This window comes from Schistocerca americana, chromosome 9 (genome assembly GCF_021461395.2).
Source record: "Schistocerca americana isolate TAMUIC-IGC-003095 chromosome 9, iqSchAmer2.1, whole genome shotgun sequence".
Taxonomy (NCBI): domain Eukaryota; kingdom Metazoa; phylum Arthropoda; class Insecta; order Orthoptera; family Acrididae; genus Schistocerca; species Schistocerca americana.
Genome location: NC_060127.1, coordinates 39,679,992 through 39,702,362, shown reverse-complemented (window position 1 = coordinate 39,702,362; position 22,371 = coordinate 39,679,992). Strand labels below are relative to the sequence as shown.

The 22,371-nt window shown below is 41.3% G+C and overlaps 1 protein-coding gene across 5 annotated transcripts in view; it reads right to left on the bottom strand.

Annotated features, from left to right (window-relative positions):
- LOC124550996 overlaps window positions 1-22,371 on the bottom strand; it is a 126,964-nt gene that overhangs the window by 79,714 nt on the left and 24,879 nt on the right. For all 5 annotated transcript variants that reach the window (XM_047125831.1, XM_047125830.1, XM_047125828.1 and 2 more), the window contains exon 3: window positions 5,100-5,156. In XM_047125831.1, coding sequence (XP_046981787.1) covers window positions 5,100-5,156 — 57 coding nt within the window. The remainder of the gene's footprint in view (window positions 1-5,099; window positions 5,157-22,371) is intronic.

Here is a 22,371-nt window from a genome sequence, read left to right as displayed (position 1 = left end):
CCATCCACTGGTGCTGTGCTGTGAACACACAGCTAGTCAATGTGAGGCCTTGTAGAGTTATCTGCTTATCACGCTTCAGATGCTGTAGTTATGTTTTGACTTCATGAATGGTAATAACACATTTGAAGAACTTGTTGATATGCATTTGTTTTATGGTTAAGCTCACAGGAATGCCAGGGCAGTTCACTGGTGGTACACAGGAATTCCAGAACAACTCATTGGTTGTATACATATTGCAAAACGATTTGGAAAATATATCTAAATAGTGCGTAAAATGGCAATTGACCCTAAATAATGAAAAATGTGAGGGCATTCAAATGAGTGCTAAAAGAAATCCGTTAAACTTCGGTTACATGATAACGATAAACGAGTCAATTCTGAAGGCCGTAAATTGAACTAAGTGCCCTAGAATTACGATCACAAACAATCTGAATTGAAAAGAACATATAGACAATGCTGTGGGGAAGGCGAACCAAAGACTGCATTTTATTGGCAGAACACTTAGAAAATGTAATAGATCTTTTAAAGAGACTGCCTACTCTACACTCATCCGTCCTCTCTCAGGAGTACTGCTGTACAGTTTGGGATCCCTACCAGATAGGATTAACGGAGTACATCAAGGACGTTCAAAGAAGAGCAGTACGTTTTATAGTATCCCGAAATAGGGGAGAGTGTGTCACGAACATGATACAGGATACAGGGTTTGTGGTGGACAACATCAAAAGAAAGGCGTTTTCACCGAGGCAGAATCTTCTCACAATATTTCAATCACCAACTTTCTCCTCTGAATGCAAAAATATGTTGTTGACACCAACCAGCATAGGGAGAAATGATCACCGTAATAAAATAAGGGCAATCAGAGCTCACACAGAAAGATATGTGTGTTCACTTTTTCCGTGCGTTGTTTGAGATTGAAATAATGGAGAATTAATTGTTAAGGTAGTTCAATGAACCCTCTGCAAGGTACATAAGTGTGATTTGCAGAGTATCCATGTAGATGTAGATACACAGGAACATTCAGATTACATTCTAGCATCCCATTATTCACTAATGTTTATTGTTGACATAAACATAGAGGAACCATGTCACCTAACACACAAGAGGCACTTGCAAGGAGGAGGACATGAAATCCTGAATTTCTGGCGGGTTCTGCACGGTATGCACGTTCATCCATTCCATGACTGATCAATTCAAACCTTGGGACAGCCCCATGGAAATAATTCTCACAGTGATTTCTTTGTCAGTGCACTACTGCCTCCAATTTTCCAGACCTGACACTGTTAACTGATGGATCAACTTTTACAAGGCATTTTTAACTCCCACAACAGACACCAATGGGCTGTAGAAAATCCATGCACTACCCTTATGAGAAGTTATCAGGTGATATTCTTAGTCAACATTTGGGCTGGTATTCTTGGACATCACCGTACTGAACCGCACATCTAACCAGATCGTGTGAAGTTTCTAGAGAATGCCTTGTCTATGCATCTGGAGGACTTCCTCTTGCAATTGTGTGCTAGTTTGTGGTTTCGGGACAATGGTGCTCCAGTGCACTTTGTTCACTGAGCCAAAGCAGGCTAATTCAGGCAGGGAATAACTGGAAGGGATGCCCAGTACCTTGGCCTGTGCATTGCCCTGACCTCACCACCACATAAAGTCCCTTGTATACTCAACACCGGCAAGAACAGTTCCTGAATTTATTAAGCACATCTTTACAGCATTTGATACCATAAGGGCAAAATGTGGAATTTTACAGACAATCAGACAAAACATGGATTGTCATTAAATACAGTAGTGTGCAAAACTTAAGCACAAAAATAACTTTCACATGATTTGTCACTGCCACGTAACACAGCTCAATGAAACTTGGACCATACATAGAAAGAACTGCTACATTGTAGTGTAGTATAGCATAGAATAGTACAGTAGAGTATAGAATGGCATAGAATAGTACAGTAGAGTACAGTACAGTAGAGTACAGTACAGTACAGTACAGACTGTAACAGGAAGAAATATGCATTGAGATGAACAGAAATGACATTTTTATTCAAAGATAATAATTAAACTGAAGACACCGAAGTTCACAATGTTCCAATGGGCATTAAAAACAGTGGGATGTGGTTCTTAAGCTTAAACTTCATACTCGTTTATACGATCACGTGAAATGTTACAAACTTTAAGTATAATAATAATATTGGCTACAGTGGTAAAATTATACACAAATAACAATTTTTGGTTGAGATTCATAGATAGATATGAAAGGCTGGGGGCAGAGGGAGAGGAAGAGAAAGAAAAAGTCAGAGGGAGAGAGAGGGTGGAAGGAGTGATTGTACGACAGCAAACTTTACAAAGCAAGATGTCTGAAGATTATATCTGTTACATGTAATAACTGCCTAAAGGTTGAGATAGTACATTGGTTAATGCTTTAAAATATGCAGATGGATGTACATATAGTTTCAAGCTGACAAGGGGTACAAGCTGACAAGGGGTACAAGCTGACAAGGGGTACAAGCTGACAAGGGGTACAAGCTGACAAGGGGTACAAGCTGACAAGGGGTACAAGCTGACAAGGGGTACAAGCTGACAAGGGGTACAAGCTGACAAGGGGTACAAGCTGACAAGGGGTACAAGCTGACAAGGGGTACAAGCTGACAAGGGGTACAAGCTGACAAGGGGTACAAGCTGACAAGGGGTACAAGCTGACAAGGGGTACAAGCTGACAAGGGGTACAAGCTGACAAGGGGTACAAGCTGACAAGGGGTACAAGCTGACAAGGGGTACAAGCTGACAAGGGGTACAAGCTGACAAGGGGTACAAGCTGACAAGGGGTACAAGCTGACAAGGGGTACAAGCTGACAAGGGGTACAAGCTGACAAGGGGTACAAGCTGACAAGGGGTACAAGCTGACAAGGGGTACAAGCTGACAAGGGGTACAAGCTGACAAGGGGTACAAGCTGACAAGGGGTACAAGCTGACAAGGGGTACAAGCTGACAAGGGGTACAAGCTGTTGGTGTGATGATATATCTGTAAATGAGGTCAATCTCTTGTACAATAGGCGGCTGTCATGGTAATATAACTAAACATTAAGGTGTGAAGGTGTGTGTGTGTGTGTGTGTGTGTGTGTGTGTGTGTGTGTGTGCGCGCGCGCGCGCGCGCGCGCGCGTGTGGGCGTATGTGTGTGTGCACGCATTGCAATTTTAATGACATATGCAGTTGCTGAAAACAGAGATGATACTATTATAAATTTTGTCTTTTTGTCATTTAAGATGGATTCAGGTTCTTTTGTTTGGTGTTTGTATATTTGGAGTGTTTCAAGGATGTCTAGTTTTCTGCCTTTTGGTTGGATGTGTAGGATGCTGATACTTTTATTGTTAATATGGTGTTTTGTTTCATGCAGGTGGGTGGCTATTGCTGATGTGTGGTATTTTTTGTTTTTTAGTGCTGCCATGTGTTTTTTGAATCTAATATCACATAATCTGCCTGTCTGGCCTATGTAGAAGCAGTCACAGTCCAAACATTCAATTTTGTACACACCAGTGTGATGAAGTGGGTTTTGTGGGCTGATGTTGTGGGGTAACTTCTGTCCAATCTTGTTGTCTGTGGTAAAGGATATGCTTACGCCTTTTCATTTGAAGACATTGGCAGTCTGATATGAAACATCACCTAGAAAGGGATTTGTATGGAAGACGTTATTTTCTTTTTGTTTTTTGTGTTATGATTGCTTTGCCATTATGAATGTTTTAGGGTGTCTACTATGAAGCTGTTATAACCATTTGCAATAGCTGTTTGTTTTATTATTTCAATTTCTTGATCACATTTGTCTTCAGAGAGTGGTAGATGGATAGCTCTATTGATCATGTACCGGAATGCTGCCATTTTGTGGGCTGTGGGGTGACAAGAGTTGTGGATTGTAGTGTGTGTTGTGGTAGGCTTCCGATAAATTTCAAACTGATGTCTGTTATTCTTTATTCTAATGGCAAGGGAGTTGTTGAATAACTGGTTCAACTCACTGATGTCATCTTTAGTGACTTTGATTGAAATGATGGTATCATCGACATATCTGTAGTAGTAGATGATATTTCTGAGGAGGCGGTGATTGTAATTCAGGATTTTGTCCTCTAAATTGCTTTTAAATACAGCAGTTGTTAATTGTGCTGAAGGAAGAACTCCTCGACAACCTGGCCAGCATGGGAGCACATTCGAGACCACAAACTCACACCTTTGGTGATCACAAAGCCTATTAAGAACCACATCCTGCCTTTTGTAGTGTCCAGAGGATCATAACGAATCACGGTGGCTTCAGTGTAATTATTCACTGAATAAATATGTCATTTTGATTCTTCTGCAGTTTGATTCTCTCTGCACTATACTATAGCAGTTCTCTCTACGTATGGTCTAAGTTTCATTGAGCTATGTTACTTGGCAATGACACATCATGTAAAAGTTACTCTCATCCTTCAGTTTTGCACACCAATGTATCATGTGATGAAGTTGGTGGTTGTCACACCGAACATTTCCTCCACAGTAATGAAGTCAATGATTCAGTTCACAGTATTTGATTGTGCTCTATTGTTCTGTCAAAGAAAGTACTTCAAATAACAGTATTCAGGTGTTTCATTTAACCTACCAAATGCATAGCAAATGCATACTGCTGTAGAAACTTAATTTCACATTTCTGGCTACACATTCCTTATAACAGTATATTCCAAATTGCATCACTACAATCTCCCAAATTCTTATAATGCCATTCGGTAACACCTTGTATATACGTAACCTGCAGATCATACAAGATGAAGTTGTGAAATGAATTAAATAAGCATTCTGTCACTACATTTGACTAGTCATGCAGAGTACGAAGTTGTTATGTATCAGAGAAATGTGACTGTGGAGGTTCTTTCTTTAAAAAGTAAGAATTGTGAATGAACAACCAATTAATTGCCAAGTTTACAACTAATTTCTATGTTACAAGAGACTACATGAAACGACAGTGTAGTTAAAAAGTGCTTATGCAAGAGCCGTTAAGGAGGACAGTATTGTTACAGACACAAAGCAAAACTCACTACCCACATTCATATAGAGTTAAGAAGTCAGTACTCACTGAAGTTTGGCTCAAAAGTTGTCGCTCATCATCTTTGTAATGATCCTTGTCCAGGACCTAAAATAAAAAATATGTAATTAATATCTGTGTATTGTTGTGTCAGTTAAAAAATTGTACCTATACTGGAAAATAAATTAAAAAAAAATAGAAGGTCAGATATGCATTCACATTAAAGAGAGTGAGTCCCAGGTGGCTTGCAACTTGCTGTAGTTCGGGGAATTTGATTTTAACACGATGCCAACTCTAAGTTCATTAGTTGCAACGCATTATAGTAAATGTGTGAGGATCAGTACGTATTCTGTTGAAACGCTTCCCAATGGAATAATTCTGCCATATGCCTGGATTATTTAGAAAATTCTCAGAATGAGAACCAGAATCATTAGTACGAATCTAACAATACACCAACACAAATAATTTGTTGCATGAATGAATATTTCAGTCTGTACTGGAGGGCGCACTTTTTTGAAATGTACTAGCAGACTGTCTTTTGCAGGCAAGACCCAAACTGCCCTCACAGTTTTTAACTCTCCCAGTGACCTGAACGTTGACAAGTATGTACTGGTGGAAATAAAGCTGTGAAGATAGTTTGACAGTTGTGCCACTGCCCATGAAAACCAAGGTTCCAGGTTCAATTCCCAATCCAGCACACAGTTATGACAGGAAGAGTAATTTATTACTTAGGTAAACAGAGGGTCCCGCAAAATGGTGCTTTACTGCAAGTCCACAAATTCACAGACACCATATGACAGAAACAGCAGCTAAGGCAGAATTAAGTATACTGCTTTCAGAGATGAACAGTTAGCACTGCAGTCTTTGTGTGCACAAAGACAGGGGTTTGAATCCTGATGCCTCGTCAGATCAGAGAGAGGGAGGCCTGGAAGGGAGTCCACGCAGTCTCGTGAGACCAAATGAGGAGCTGCTCAAAGAAACAGCAGCACAATCACAACTCATCTGTTGGAGCAATGGGCAGCATGCTGATCACACACCCTACGATCATAGGTCACTTCTTGAACTGCCTTACAGGCAACAGTTGGCCAGCCGGAACAGGTCCAAGGCATAATCTGTGAGTGGTGTTTATGTTTTTTTTTTTTTTTTTTTTTTTTTTTGTTTTTTGTTTTTGTACCAGCAGCTATGGCCATCCCTGAAGCATGCAGAAAATCTGGACTGTCTGATACGGTGGTGAATGTCAAGTAGAGTTATGCATGATAAATACGAGCCCAAACAAAATACAGGACAAGCTACTGTGTGTGTGTGTGTGTGTGTGTGTGTGTGAACAAACACACTCATTTCTCTTCAAAAATGAAATGCCTAAAATGAATAAATGGCATATCCTATTTCACTGTCTTTACAAATTGTACTACACAGAATCTGATTTTATACAGCATGACCATATAAACCTGAACTACTTCAAAGAGTCATAAGATCTGAACCAATAACTGGACACATTTGCAATTTTGCGAGATGATAATTGGGAGCTTACACAAAACACACACACACACACACACACTCACTCACTCTTATACATGCTATACATATAAAGTACTCTCAGCAAATTTTGGCAGTGCCCTCCACCAACATCAATGCACAACTGCACTAATTTCACCATATTCCACAATATTCTACGAAGTGTATCCTCATCAATGTTGCTTGTTTCATGTGCAATGACCTCAATGAGTGCCACAGTTACCTGTGGTCTGTTCTTGTATACTTGGTTTCTAAGATACCCAAAAAGAAAAAAAATCCATGGGATTGGGGCAGGAGGGGGGGTTAAGTTAGGTCATGTGAACAAGAGGGGTAGAAATTTTTTGAGGTTAATCGACCACTAAAGAAACTGGTTACCAGATGTATGAAGCTTCAGGCATGTGACACATTGTGATGTACCTTTTGCATTTCTTGCTTTTTATGTTTTTTTTTTTTTTTTTCAAAGGCAAAGAGAAAAGGTTATTTTCAAATGTTAAAAAAAACATAAGATAATTTTCTTGTTCTTTGGTAAAAGGAAGGACTCGCTCTCTGTTAATGAACGAAAGAAGACACACGTTATTTTAGAGCGAAATCAGTAGTACCCATTTTGGTTGTGAGAATAAGAAAAACGTCTGTATTTTTCATGTGTGTAGAAGAAATAATACAGTGGTATTTCACCAGTGAAAAACTGAGTTATTGTTCCCTGTAGTACTGTAATATATAAAAATCCAAGAAGCCCACCAGTGTACTTCAGAGTTATTATGGAGATCCAATTACAAAAGGAATGATGGACATGGTCAAGATTTTGTAGGTGGATATGGCGATCGGATGTAGTATTATTAATTGGTAAGCATAAATCGGCAACAAGAGAAAGGCTATTTCATTTATGTAAAGCTAATATGAAAAGATTCTTTACCCATTTACAAGCATAGCTCAGCTTATTGTGCTTGTCCGACACGCCGAAAAATTAATCTCATTATTTCCATATATCAAACACTTATTACGATTTTTTAAATTATATTATAATATTGCTCCATCTTGTTAGAAACAACCTTCCATAAGTTTGACATCATCCAGCTGCTCCACAAATGTATTGAAGAAGTATGTAAAAACTGCAGTGTCTACAGTTGTATCAAAGAAAATGGAGCTGATAATCGTGGAAGCTCACACCTCACACCACACTTTAGCCTTTTTGTCATGCAGTGGTGTTTCGTGGATGATATGGGGGTTACACCAGCACAGTTTCTGCTGTTTTGTCAGTTGGTGTAACCCGACAGATCAAACCATGCCTCATCCGCCAACCAACTTACAGAGAGAATGTCTGGACATTGAATAAATACCCCTAAAATAATCAACAGTAATGATTTCTTTCCTTGTGGTTTGTTTCTTGCACTGCTTTCATCACGTGCAGTTGCCATGCCGATTGCTTCACAGCTCTGCGACATGTGTCATGTGAAATGCCTGTCTCAATCGGTGCACTGATTTTGTTGGAGAGTTTACCAGGTGCCTTTGAACACTATCAATAACCTCTGCACTCAATGATGTCTATGTTTACCACTGTCTGTTTAGTACACCATAAGTCTCCAACTTTCTTCCAATCAATAAAATTGTTGCCTTCTCTCCAGAATGCCTGTTGTGTTATAGCCAGTGAATTTGTCTTCGAATAGATTTTCACAATAAAAACCTGCTCTCGAAGTGTGTACTTAATGTTGCTGCCAGCTAAAGATTACAAACAAATCACTGATTTGCTCATTACTGTCAGGCGGCCCAAACTACACACTTGCAGACCTCACAAACCACAAGCAATGAGGCTACAAACGAACTAATATGGGCCAAGCAAGTGCGGCATTAGACCGGAGAAAGGACATTGTGTGCAGAAACAACAATCAATTTGCCAACAAAGGGCAATATTTCTGATTCTCTCAGAGCTACTGAGATCATTAAAACAATATTTCCATTTCTATGACCTTTTGGGAGGAAATTATAACCCACTGAAATAATTCACGTTTATATGGATCAGCCTGTATTTCTACTGTTTGCTTTTGTTCGATGTTTATGAATCACATGTACAGGGAATTTGACATTTTGTTGTTTGGCTTTTACAATATATTAATGCTGCTGTCGAAGCTCAATCATTGTCTGGCATGGAACACGGCAGCTTTAAGAGCAATGAAGCTACATGTTAAATGCGTCCAATACTGCAACATACTGCCTGTTTGCAGCTAGGGTGTCCATTTAATTATCCTTTCATTTCTAGCAAAGCTGCATGGTCATCAACGGTAACTGTTTGTTCGGGAACAGATACTACCGTCATATATAGTTAAAATATGGCTTCCCGGCCATTGACCTTCTTGTGAAAACACACATCTCTACATTCTTCACTAAATACTGTTTCTTGAAACTTTGTAAGTAGGCTTTGATGAGATTTGTGCATGCCAATTCTGGTTTTCCAATACTCACTCTGCTGTGAGTCAAACACTTGTTACTACTACTACTACTACTACTACTACCACTACTACTACTAATAATAATAATAATAACAATAGCAATAATCTTTATTTGTCAATAATAACTTTACAGTCTTCAACATCATCATTTTCTGTACATTTAGAACAATGATATCATGCAACTCATATAATAAATGTATATAACAAGTTGTGCATTACATACTACTATGTAAACATTTACTGCCATTGATATACTGCAGTACCTGTACAAAAAAGTAGAATTGTTGATAATGGAGCTCAGAAATCTCTGAGTAACTACACTCCTGGAAATTGAAATAAGAACACCGTGAATTCATTGTCCCAGGAAGGGGAAACTTTATTGACACATTCCTGGGGTCAGATACATCACATGATCACACTGACAGAACCACAGGCACATAGACACAGGCAACAGAGCATGCACAATGTCGGCACTAGTGCAGTGTATATCCACCTTTCGCAGCAATGCAGGCTGCTATTCTCCCATGGAGACGATCGTAGAGATGCTGGATGTAGTCCTGTGGAACGGCTTGCCATGCCATTTCCACCTGGCGCCTCAGTTGGACCAGCGTTCGTGCTGGACGTGCAGACCGCGTGAGACGACGCTTCATCCAGTCCCAAACATGCTCAATGGGGGACAGATCCGGAGATCTTGCTGGCCAGGGTAGTTGACTTACACCTTCTAGAGCACGTTGGTGGCACGGGATACATGCGGACGTGCATTGTCCTGTTGGAACAGCAAGTTCCCTTGCCGGTCTAGGAATGGTAGAACGATGGGTTCGATGACAGTTTGGATGTACCGTGCACTATTCAGTGTCCCCTCGACGATCACCAGTGGTGTACGGCCAGTGTAGGAGATCGCTCCCCACACCATGATGCCGGGTGTTGGCCCTGTGTGCCTCGGTCGTATGCAGTCCTGATTGTGGCGCTCACCTGTACGGCGCCAAACACGCATACGACCATCATTGGCACCAAGGCAGAAGCGACTCTCATCGCTGAAGACGACACGTCTCCATTCGTCCCTCCATTCACGCCTGTCGCGACACCACTGGAGGCGGGCTGCACGATGTTGGGGCGTGAGCGGAAGACGGCCTAACGGTGTGCGGGACCGTAGCCCAGCTTCATGGAGACGGTTGCGAATGGTCCTCGCCGATACCCCAGGAGCAACAGTGTCCCTAATTTGCTGGGAAGTGGCGGTGCGGTCCCCTACGGCACTGCGTAGGATCCTACGGTCTTGGCGTGCATCCGTGCGTCGCTGCGGTCCGGTCCCAGGTCGACGGGCACGTGCACCTTCCGCCGACCACTGGCGACAACATCGATGTACTGTGGAGACCTCACGCCCCACGTGTTGAGCAATTCGGCGGTACGTCCACCCGGCCTCCCGCATGCCCACTATACGCCCTCGCTCAAAGTCCGTCAACTGCACATACGGTTCACGTCCACGCTGTCACGGCATGCTACCAGTGTTAAAGACTGCGATGGAGCTCCGTATGCCACGGCAAACTGGCTGACACTGACGGCGGCGGTGCACAAATGCTGCGCAGCTAGCGCCATTCGACGGCCAACACCGCGGTTCCTGGTGTGTCCGCTGTGCCGTGCGTGTGATCATTGCTTGTACAGCCCTCTCACAGTGTCCGGAGCAAGTATGGTGGTTCTGACACACCGGTGTCAATGTGTTCTTTTTTCCATTTCCAGGAGTGTATAACCATCTGGTGGTGATTGGCAGTAAAATAAGATCAATAGTTTTTTATTCTACTTAATAAGAGAATCTGGTTGCTTTTACAAAACTTCAAAATGCTTTTTTAATGAAATCTTCTTTGCTTGTGCTTCTATTGGCTCCAACAGACATGAATTTTTTCTTGTCCCTGCCTATGATTGACCCTATGTGATCATTTGATTTCTGTCTCTAAACACAGGTAATCAAATTGTGATTCATTGATGTTGTAGTTATACAATACTAGTTTTCTACGTTTTGTGAACTGTACAATTTTACATTTCTGAACACTTAAAACAAGTTTAAAATTTTTGCAACACTCTGAAATCTTACAAAGATCTGACTGAAAATTTGTGCAGCTCTTCTCAAAGAGTGTTTAATTACAGGCAACGCATCATCAGCACAAAGGCTGAGTTTAAAATTAATTTTATAAATGTATGACAATAAAAGTGAACCATCCAGAAGGGGAGGAGGAAACAAAATTATTCATCACAGGGTGAGAGGGTTTGTGGTGTTATCTCAGTGATTACAAAACCAAGTCAAATTCACAAAAAAGTTTGAAGTAGGAGCCACTTATCAGTCAGACACTGCATCGACGACAGATCTGGGGTCACCTAGACACGAGAGCATCTCAACATTACACAGGCAGTTCATAGAGAACGAATTCATATTCAGTTCATACACACACATGCCATGTGTAGCCGAGCATTGGTCCATTCAGAAACAGCACAAGACTACTGCTGGACGAGATGTAACACATAATGATGCTGGATATGATGTATCATTCTGCTGCCAAAATTTCCTCTACTACCAGATGCAAGTTGAAGTCACATCCCGTGGCTTCCCATACTGGAACACCAGGAGTAACACTGCCGTGCTTCTCTAAATATTGGAAGAATGGGACCTTTCCCCAGGTAACCATCTTACTTCCCTGCAAATGGTCATCCGGGTTGGTACAGAACCACGATTCATCGCTGAATAAAACGTGATGTCTGTCACTTGCGGTCCATACTTCCCGGTCAAGGCGCCACTCCATATGCAGCCGTTTGTGTTGTGGTGTTAAATGCATCCTGTACATGTAACGGTAAAAACCACCTAAGCTAACTGCTGCTAGTCTTTGACCAATGGTGCAGATTGGCATACCATACTGCAAGGAATCCATTACTTGTTCTCAGATGGCAGGCACAGATGTGAAGGGGTTATAATGTGCTCAGTACGCAAAGCAGCAGTCCTTCCTTTTGCTGGTCACACTCGGCCGGTTGCAATCTTTACAACGAGTATGCCTGGTCTCACATTCTCATGCAGCCAACACCAGGCCACTGTCACATCTGAAAGCCCCACAAATCTGCATATAGCACAATTCAGCCAGCTGGCTAAATGGATATCCACAATGGAAGAACTTACAAATTCTGTCAGGCACTGATAACAATGTCTCTCACAAGTAGGTGGTACCTCCATGTCCTTTACAGTAATCACAAATGCACCTGATGCTGCTCACACCCATTATATACCATACCGGGCATGGCAACACTAAATGTGAAAAACACTAATGCACTCTGGTCGCCATTTTACATTTCACTGGGAATTGCAACTCCAAACATTTACATACACAGCAACAGTGTTTATGTGTATGAAGTTACACAGTGGCAATATTGACTATATGAAAAATAAAAAGTGTGCACACACTTTATTCAACATGTAAACATCACTACAGATATTCAGATTTAGGTTATGACACATTCAATATGCCTGCCATCATTGGTGGTGATGTGGTGCAGACGAATAGCGAAATTCTGCATGACACGCTGAAGTGTCAGAACATCGATGCTGTCGGTGACCTCCTGAATGGCTTTTTTCAGAACAGCAATGGTTCTGAGGTTATTGCTGTACATTTTGTCTTTAAGATAGTCACCCAAAAAGGAGTCACACGGTTCAGATACGGAAAATATGGTGGCCAATTGAGGTCCGTGCCAGTGGCCTCTGGATACCCCAGAGCTAGTCCCCAAAGTGCTCCACCAGGACATCACACACTCTCCTGCTTCAATGGGGTTGAGTTCTGTCTTGTGTGAACCACATCTTGTCAAAATCAGGGTCACCTGGATAATGGGGACGAAATCATCTTCCAAAACCTTCACGTACTGTTTGGCAGTCACTGTGCCATCAACAAATATTGTACCAATTATTCGTGAGTGGACAATGCACACCACAGAGTCAACTGCTGAGGGTGAAGAGACTTCGCAATCGCAAAATGCAGGTTCTCAGTCTCCCAAATGCGCCAATTTTGCTTACTGACAAACCCATCCAAATGAAAGTGGGCTTTGTTTCTAAACCAAACCATGCATGCACATACTAATTCCCATCATGCCCTGTGGCCAACTGTGCAGTTTGAACGTCCCAACACAAACTGTTCAGCAGTTGTAACAATTTTATCTCATACAGTCACCATGTGCCTACTGGGAGCTTCTGGTATACTTTGAAAAACTGCTAAATAGCAAAAAAACCAAACCATAAGGCATTGTGGAGAAGAAAGTATATTAGCAAAAAAGTTGGAAGTAACCAACCCAAACTTAAAAAAATATGGTACATAATACAATTCTAAAAATTTAGCAAACAAAAAGAAATACGAGAAAAATAGGAATGCACCCATCCACGAAAAAGTAATGGAGACAAAACAGATACAAATAATTGGAGAGGATCTTACAAAACTATTTCGGGGGAATATTGGGTAGGATTCATGAAAGAAATGTCAGATGTGGAACAAATTATAAATATCAAATCAGCAATCCAACACTATGCACTGCCAAAATAGAAATATCTCACTTTTGCATATGATTCAATCAATGATCACCCCTCTTTTCACACTCTATAAACTCGATGTCAATGACAAACTGATAAAATTTAAACAAACAATCTGTAACGAACTCTACATGTAGAGTGAAATTTCTTGGTTGTAATTTGGAACAACACAATAATTCCAATTCCAACAAAGGCACATGCTGACAGGTGTGAATGGTAGCAAACTATCGTTTTAATAGAGCATGGTTGCAAAATGCTGACAAATTATTTACAGAAGAATGGAAAGCTGGTAGAATCCTACTTCAGGGAATAGCAATTTGGGGTTCAAAGACATACAGAACACATGAGGAAATACTGATCCAATGATGAATATTTAGAAGACAGTTTGAAGAAAAGCAAACCAACATTTATAGAAATTGTAGAGCCAGAGAAAGCTTTTGACAATGTTGGCTGGAATACAGTGTTTTAAATACTGTAGGTAACAGGGATTAAAAACAGAGAATAAAAGACTATTTACAACTTGTACAGGAATCAGACTTTAGTTATAACAGTCAAAGTACATGAGGGAAGTGATTACGAAGTGACTTTAAAGAGCAGTTGAACAGAATGGATAGTATCTTAAAAATGGTTATAAAAGGAGCATCAACAACAGCAAAATAAGCGTAATGGATTGTAGTTTATGCCGATGCCAAGGGAATGTTATTAGAAAATGTGACACTAAAAATAGAGGATGAGTTTTTCCTATTTAGAGAGCAAAATAACTGATGATGGCCAAAGTAGAGAGAATATAAAATAGAGACTAGCAATAGCACAAAAACGTTTTTGAAAAAGATGGATTTGTTAATATCTAATATAAATTTAAGTCATAGAAAGTCTTTCGTAAAAGTATCTGTCTGGATTGTAGCACTGCAAGGAAGAGAAATGTGGACAACAATAATTCAGACAAGAAGAGAATAGAAGCTTTTGAAATGTGGTGCTACAGAAGAATGCTGAATATTATTAGATGAGTAGATTGCGTAACTAATGAGGATATACTGAATCAAACTGAGAACTGAGGGGGGAAAAAAAGAAATTTATAGCTCATCGATTGGGCACATCTTGAGGCATCAAGAATAATCAGTTTTATTATGAAGGGTAGTCTGTGTGTGTGTGTGTGTGTGTGTGTGTGTGTGTGTGTAAAAGGGGGGGGATACAAATTTTAGAGGGAGACTAAGGTTTTAGTTGATGTAGATTTCAGTAGTTATTTAGGGATGAAAGAGACTTTCACAGGATACAGTAGTGCGGAGAGCTGCATCAAACCAGTCTGGACTATAGCGCGGAGAGCTGCATCAAACAAGTATCTGGACTGGAGACCACAACAAAACAAAATAAGAATAGGAGTAAGGCAGGAAGAGAGAGTACCACTCATGCTCTTTAACTCTATCTTCGGAATAAAATCATCTGGGAATAGGACAAAGCACAACAAGAAGCTGGAATAAATCACCAACTAAAACTAGAATCAAAAAATAAAGGAATAATTAAACTTCCTGGCAGATTAAAACTGTGTGCTGGACCGAGACTCGAACTCGGGACCTTTGCCTTTCGCAGGCAAGTGCTCTACCATCTGAGCTACCCAAGCACGACTCACGCCCCATTCTCACAGCTTTACTACTGCCAGTACCTCATCTACTACCTTCCAAACTTTACAGAAGCTCTCCTGCAGGAGTACCTCGTCTCCTACCTTCCAAACTTTACAGAAGCGCTCCTGCAGAAGCTGTGAGAATGGGGCGTGAGTCGTGCTTGGGTAACTCAGATGTTAGAGCACTTGCCCGCAAAAGGCAAAGGTCTCGAGTTCGAGTCTCGGTCGAGCACACAGTTTTAATCTGCCAGGAAGAGTTTCATATCAGCGCACACTCCGCTGCAGAGTGAAAATCTCATTTTGTAAAGGAATAATATTTTTTACTGCCCAAGGTTATTCAGATTCTTTATTTGCACTTGTCCACATGTAGCAGAACAGGCTTTATATTTATGGCGCGATACAACAGGAAACACTATATTAATTAATGTTCATATTACATGTACAATTTATCTTAGACTAACGAGTTGTAAAGAATTGTAATAATAATCTTAAAACTCAATTTGTACATTACAAGTATCCAAGGAATTCTCTTAAACTGTAAAATCAACTGTATGTGAACCAGTTATACAACTTAACTTTAAAATTGAGAGGTGTACTGAGTGCAGAATGTGGTAAATTGTTAAAAATTTTCGAACAGTCACTTTGTGAGAGTTGCCTGCTTTTGTCAATTTACAACTATGACTCTCAATACTATTTTGTTGCTGGTATCATGACTGTATATTCTCTCTGCTGTTGAACTTTCTTATACTGTTTCTAACGTATAGCAATGATGTATAAATACACTCCTGGAAATGGAAAAAAGAACACATTGACACCGGTGTGTCAGACCCACCATACTTGCTCCGGACACTGCGAGAGGGCTGTACAAGCAATGATCACACGCATGGCACAGCGGACACACCAGGAACCGCGGTGTTGGCCGTCGAATGGCGCTAGCTGCGCAGCATTTGTGCACCGCCGCCGTCAGTGTCAGCCAGTTTGCCGTGGCATACGGAGCTCCATCGCAGTCTTTAACACTGGTAGCATGCCGCGACAGCGTGGATGTGAACTGTATGTGCAGTTGACGGACTTTGAGCGAGGGCGTATAGTGGGCATGCGGGAGGCTGGGTGGACGTACCGCCGAATTGCTCAACACGTGGGGCGTGAGGTCTCCACAGTACATCGATGTTGTCGCCAGTGGTCGGCGGAAGGTGCACGTGCCCGTCAACCTGGGACCGGACCGCAGCGACGCACGGATGCACGCCAAGACCGTAGGATCCTACGCAGTGCCGTAGGGGACCGCACCGCCACTTCCCAGCAAATTAGGGACACTGTTGCTCCTGGGGTATCGGCGAGGACCATTCGCAACCGTCTCCATGAAGCTGGGCTACGGTCCCGCACACCGTTAGACCGTCTTCCGCTCACGCCCCAACATCGTGCAGCCCGCCTCCAGTGGTGTCGCGACAGGCGTGAATGGAGGGACGAATGGAGACGTGTCGTCTGCCTTGGTGCCAATGATGGTCGTATGCGTGTTTGGCGCCGTGCAGGTGAGCGCCACAATCAGGACTGCATACGACCGAGGCACACAGGGCCAACACCCGGCATCATGGTGTGGGAAGCGATCTCCTACACTGGCCGTACACCACTGGTGATCGTCGAGGGGACACTGAATAGTGCACGGTACATCCAAACTGTCATCGAACCCATCGTTCTACCATTCCTAGACCGGCAAGGGAACTTGCTGTTCCAACAGGACAATGCACGTCCGCATGTATCCCGTGCCACCAACGTGCTCTAGAAGGTGTAAGTCAACTACCCTGGCCAGCAAGATCTCCGGATCTGTCCCCCATTGAGCATGTTTGGGACTGGATGAAGCGTCGTCTCACGCGGTCTGCACGTCCAGCACGAAGGCTGGTCCAACTGAGGCGCCAGGTGGAAATGGCATGGCAAGCCGTTCCACGGGACTACATCCAGCATCTCTACGATCGTCTCCATGGGAGAATAGCAGCCTGCATTGCTGCGAAAGGTGGATACACACTGTACTAGTGCCGACATTGTGCATGCTCTGTTGCCTGTGTCTATGTGCCTGTGGTTCTGTCAGTCTGATCATGTGATGTATCTGACCCCAGGAATGTGTCAATAAAGTTTCCCCTTCCTGGGACAATGAATTCACGGTGTTCTTATTTCAATTTCCAGGAGTGTATAAAGAATTATCACTGTCAATATTTTATCTTAGTGAATAAAGGATGGCAGTGTTGCCTTGGATCAATCTTACACATTATTTGTAGACCTTTTTCTGAATCAGTAACACATCACTGACATGAAACAAATGAACCCCACAGCAACAGTCCACAAGATATGTGAGACTGACAAAGTCCAAGGTAAGCTGTCCTAAGATATTTATTACTCGCTACTCTGTCCAAACAGGCCTTGGAAGGTCCAACGGTACTGACTGGCCACTGTGTCACCCTCAGCCCACAGGCATCACTGGATGCGGATATGGAGGGGCATGTGGTCGGCACACCACTCTCCTGGCCACATGTCAGTTTACGAGACCGGAGCCGCTACTTCTCGATCAAGTAGCTCCTCAGTTTGCCTCACAAGAGCTGAGTGCACCCCGCTTGCCAACAGCACTCAGCAGACCAGCTCGACAGTGCTTAATTTCAGTGATCTGATGGGAACCAGTGTTACCACTGCGGCAAGACCAGATCAGCTAATTTCCATTTCAGCTAGGACACCAGTGATATATTTTTGCAGACAAGGTTAAAGTGCACTGCCAGTTTGGCTTGGAATCAATATTTTTCTACTTCTTTAGCCAGTACCAGCTGGAGGTGTTGAGTTTTCTGTGCATTACACAGTAGTTTGTTAGATGAGGACCAGTTTTGTGTTAAGGAGAGCACATACCACCATTTCTGGTCTAACTCTGACAAATATCAATCCATGGTGATTGAAATTGTATCATCTGCATAGCAGATAGATGACTGAAGCCCAGCATAATGTGACAAATTGTTGATCGCAACAATGAAGAAGAATTGTCCAAGTGCAGTTAACCTCCAGTTTGTCAGAAGAAAATTGCACAAAACCTACAAGACACACAGAAAAATGAGACATACCAGTGGATAGAGTATCTCCCCAAGTTTAAATTTGTAATACATGCTGCAGCACAATAATACTAGGGGGCAGGCATGGTAGGATATGTAGAGAAATCGTCCACTTCATATCATACTGAATAGTTCGTGCCCACTGATAGGCAACCAAATGAACATATTTCCAAAGCGAGCCTGCCGTTGCACCTCCCCTGGCAGTTCGTGTTGGCACCATCAATGAACTGCTTACACACAGGTCTTTGACATGCCACAAATGGTGCCCCTCATGATGCAAAGATCTTCTACAACTGATGTTTGTATTTTATGTATGTCATGTAGTTTTTGTGCAGTCCTCTATGAAACATTGGAGATACTTATGAATAATCTTGTGCTGTTATGAATAATCCCACCAATGTATTTTTTGATGTGTTTCTTAGTAGCCCATCAACCAAACAGGATAGGAGAGATGTTTGGTACAATTTTAAAAAATCATAATATCTCGGTTTTGAAGATAACATAGCATAGCAATCTTTGGCATGGGCATCTATTCAACTGTGATTCAAATAAATCTTATAGGGAAAATTTTATGAGAAAAGAGGCATAAAAATGTCTGCATTCAAAATTGAGAAAATTATTACCTTCTTGAATGCTCTGAAATCACTAGAAATATGCTTTAGAAGGAACAACAAAATATAAAAAACTCTTCAAGGACATATAAAATTTTAATATAATTTCCATAAAATTTTAATTCAATTTCCATACACCAAAAATCAGACAATATACCATTGTAATAGGACATTAAGCACTCTACATAGCGTCATTTTACCCTTAAGTATGAGAAATGAAAGCAATACAAACAACAAAGAGAGATAATATTTCAAAACATTAGGATGCTGAAATGGGTGGAAACGGGAAATATATGTGCTAAGGACAAGCATAGAACTCTAAAGCAAACACCAAGACATTTCATACAAAATTTGGGGGGTGGGGTGCCACTTTTTTCAGACATCTATATTACTAACCAACGATCTTGGAACATGGTACCAGTTGCAGGTTTCTATCTAATGGCTACCACGGGTAACAAAAATTTTATTTTCAATATTTTGCATAATTATTGACCTAATTTAAAAAATTTAAATGCTATTATATTCCATTCATTAATAGATATAATATTATGTTAAAAATTGAACACAATAAGACAAGTATTACAATTAGAAACTGTGTGTTTGCCTTGAAGTGATTGTGCGCAAATACCCAGACTTAATTCACCCACTATTTGACAATGAGAACACTTACTCTCTTCCAACAAACTTTACATGCAATTTCAAACCTTCACAAAGCTACTACTTTCTGATACCTCCCCCTAAACTGATGACAGCAAAAAAGTTTATCACTTGCTATATTTTTGCTGTTAATGCAGTAGAACTTCAGTAGCAGACATGGCATTTTAATTTATTATTTCTTTACTACTGACTATTTGCAAAACAGTTTGTTGACAGTATCCTGATACATCACTGAATAAACTGCAAAATTATATTATTGTATGATGTATCATTGTACTAGATATGATGTCATAAACATTGAGATGAGCAAAAAAACTTGCTTTTGCTCAAAATTAAGCACAAATTACTCAAGACTATATTCATCCAGTGTTTCATAATGAGAGCACTTAGCGACTTGCAACAAACTAAGCATAATTTCAAACCTCCTCCTCTAAATTTATTCTCGCTTACATGCTTAACATCAAGTATTTAACACATTAACCAATTTATCAATTAATCAGATGTTTGAAGCTGTTTTACACATGAGCGTTCGATCCTTTAAAGAATCAGAGGTTTACTGGTACAAAAAGAATGGAGGAAAATAGATTAACTAAATAAATATTTCAATACATCAACAAGAGAAAGAAAAGAAGTAACTGGATCACTGGAACTCAAAAACATTCAGAAGAATGAACGTTTCTGACAAAGATATCCAAAATAGAGAGAACTTTAGACACAACATTATAAAGAATCTCCACTGAGAAACAGAGGTTTGTTACTGTGTTGTTGTTTTTGTTGTTGTTGTTGTTGTTTTTTGGGGTATTCAATATTTAGGTTATTAACAATCACAAATATTTTCCTTGGACAAGTGAACTTACAAAGAATTTAACACATTCCTCCTTATCCACTCATTCAACAAACACTAGCAGACATAATTTTCAATGACAGATCCAATAATAAGAAAAAGGCCTTAACATTGTGGCTGGCTGAACACTAATAAAAATGGAAAAAAACCAACCTCTCTTACAATTGTCATACTCACTCACTAAGACACACAATCTCGATGTTAAAAATTCTAAATTACTGAAAAGCTAAAACACTTTTAAAAAAATGAAATACTGAAATGAATGTGTAGTTGTCAAGTGACTATACAAGGGTATAAAATGACTTAAGAGTTTCTAGCTGGTGTGATGGATAGCAGCTTGATAGCTTAGATGAAGAAAAATGCAAGTTAATGCGGATGAGTAGGAAAAAGAATCCTATAAATTCAAACACAGCATTAGTAGTGTGCTGCCTGGCACAGTCACATAAATTAAATATCTAGGCATAATGTTGTAAAGTGATATTAAATGGAGTGAAAATGTCAAGTTTGTAGTAGGGAAGGTGACTATTCGAATTCATTTTATTGGGAAAATTTTGGAGAAGTGTAGCTCATCTATAAGCAAGACAACACACAGAATGCTAGTGCAACCCATTATTGAGCGCAATCCTCGAGTGTTTGGGATTCCACTTGGTCGGAACAGAGGAAGACGTCAAAGTAAATCAGAGGCTGCTAGATTTGTTAACGGTAGGTTCAATCAGCACACAAGTATTATGGAGGTACTGCTTAAACTCAAATGGGAATTCCTAGAGAGAAGGTGATGTTATTTTCGGGAAACACTACTGAGAAAATTTAGACAGGCGATATTTGCTCCTGACTGCACAGCTATGGGAATTACTAGTGTCAGTTGCTTCATTCTGTACGTATCGAACCAGGGATAATCCTCAGAGTAAGGATGCAACAGGCAAATCCTGGGAAGTATGACTGTAACCAAGATACAATAAGACAGAGATAAAAGCAAGGAAAAGAGTGAGAGGGAGTAAGGTGGATGAGTTGCCATCCACAGAATGCAGTTGACGATACGGGTCGAGACACACATCCTCTGCGTCACTGACACTACATCGCCCTCTGTTATCCCGAAAAAGTGGGCAGCACAGACAAGATGATAAAATTATAGGAAAGACAAAATATTAAAAATGTAAAATATAAAAGAGTAATGAGAATTAAAGGTGGGAAGGGAAGGAGTCAGGCCAGGCCACCGAGCAAGAGCCAGTGTGTGTTCCCAGTCCACAGCAAGTGCGAGGTCCCCCTCCAACCCCCCACGCGGTCAATGAGGTCAAAGCGCCCCGCCTCACAGAGACGAGTAGAAACCACCTTTGCAAGAGCAACATAAAATCAGGTCAGCCACTTTGGCATCGTCTGCTAGCACCAGAGGTAATGTGTCAGGAATGTTGAGATATACTGCAAAGTAGCCAAATCTGGACAGTCCAGTAGGATGAGTGCTACCATCAGGGAGCACCACACGGGCAGTAAGGCGAGTCCTCATGTCTGAGAATGTGACCATGGGCCAGTCGAGTGTGGTCAACAAAGGACAGTGGATTCCCTGCGAGAAGCACACAGGGAAGACTGCTGTATGGTCGTGGTCTCCTTTATTGCCCTCAGTTTGTTTGGGGAGTCTAGGGCAGTCCATGCCTGGTGGTGTCCGCTTTACATTTATCAATGGAAATAGTTGGATAATATTCCATGCACTGTTTCGATTGGGAGGTAAATTTGATGAGAATGTTTATCGGTTGTTGTCAGTTCATCTGGTGGAAGCTGTTACAGTGACACATTGCTGCTTACATACCGGCAGGTGGTTCCCGAGACATGTCAGTGCCTCCTGCTACCTGAAGTGTGATGTTCACATGGCAACTCTGCTAACGAAGTCAGCCCACTGACCTGCAATTACTGGCAACAGAGACTGCAATCCTCCTGGTGGTTTAAGTTTGACCGCACTTTGCTACCTCCCCACCCTCCATGATATTTCACTTACAGATCAAGGTCTCCAGGT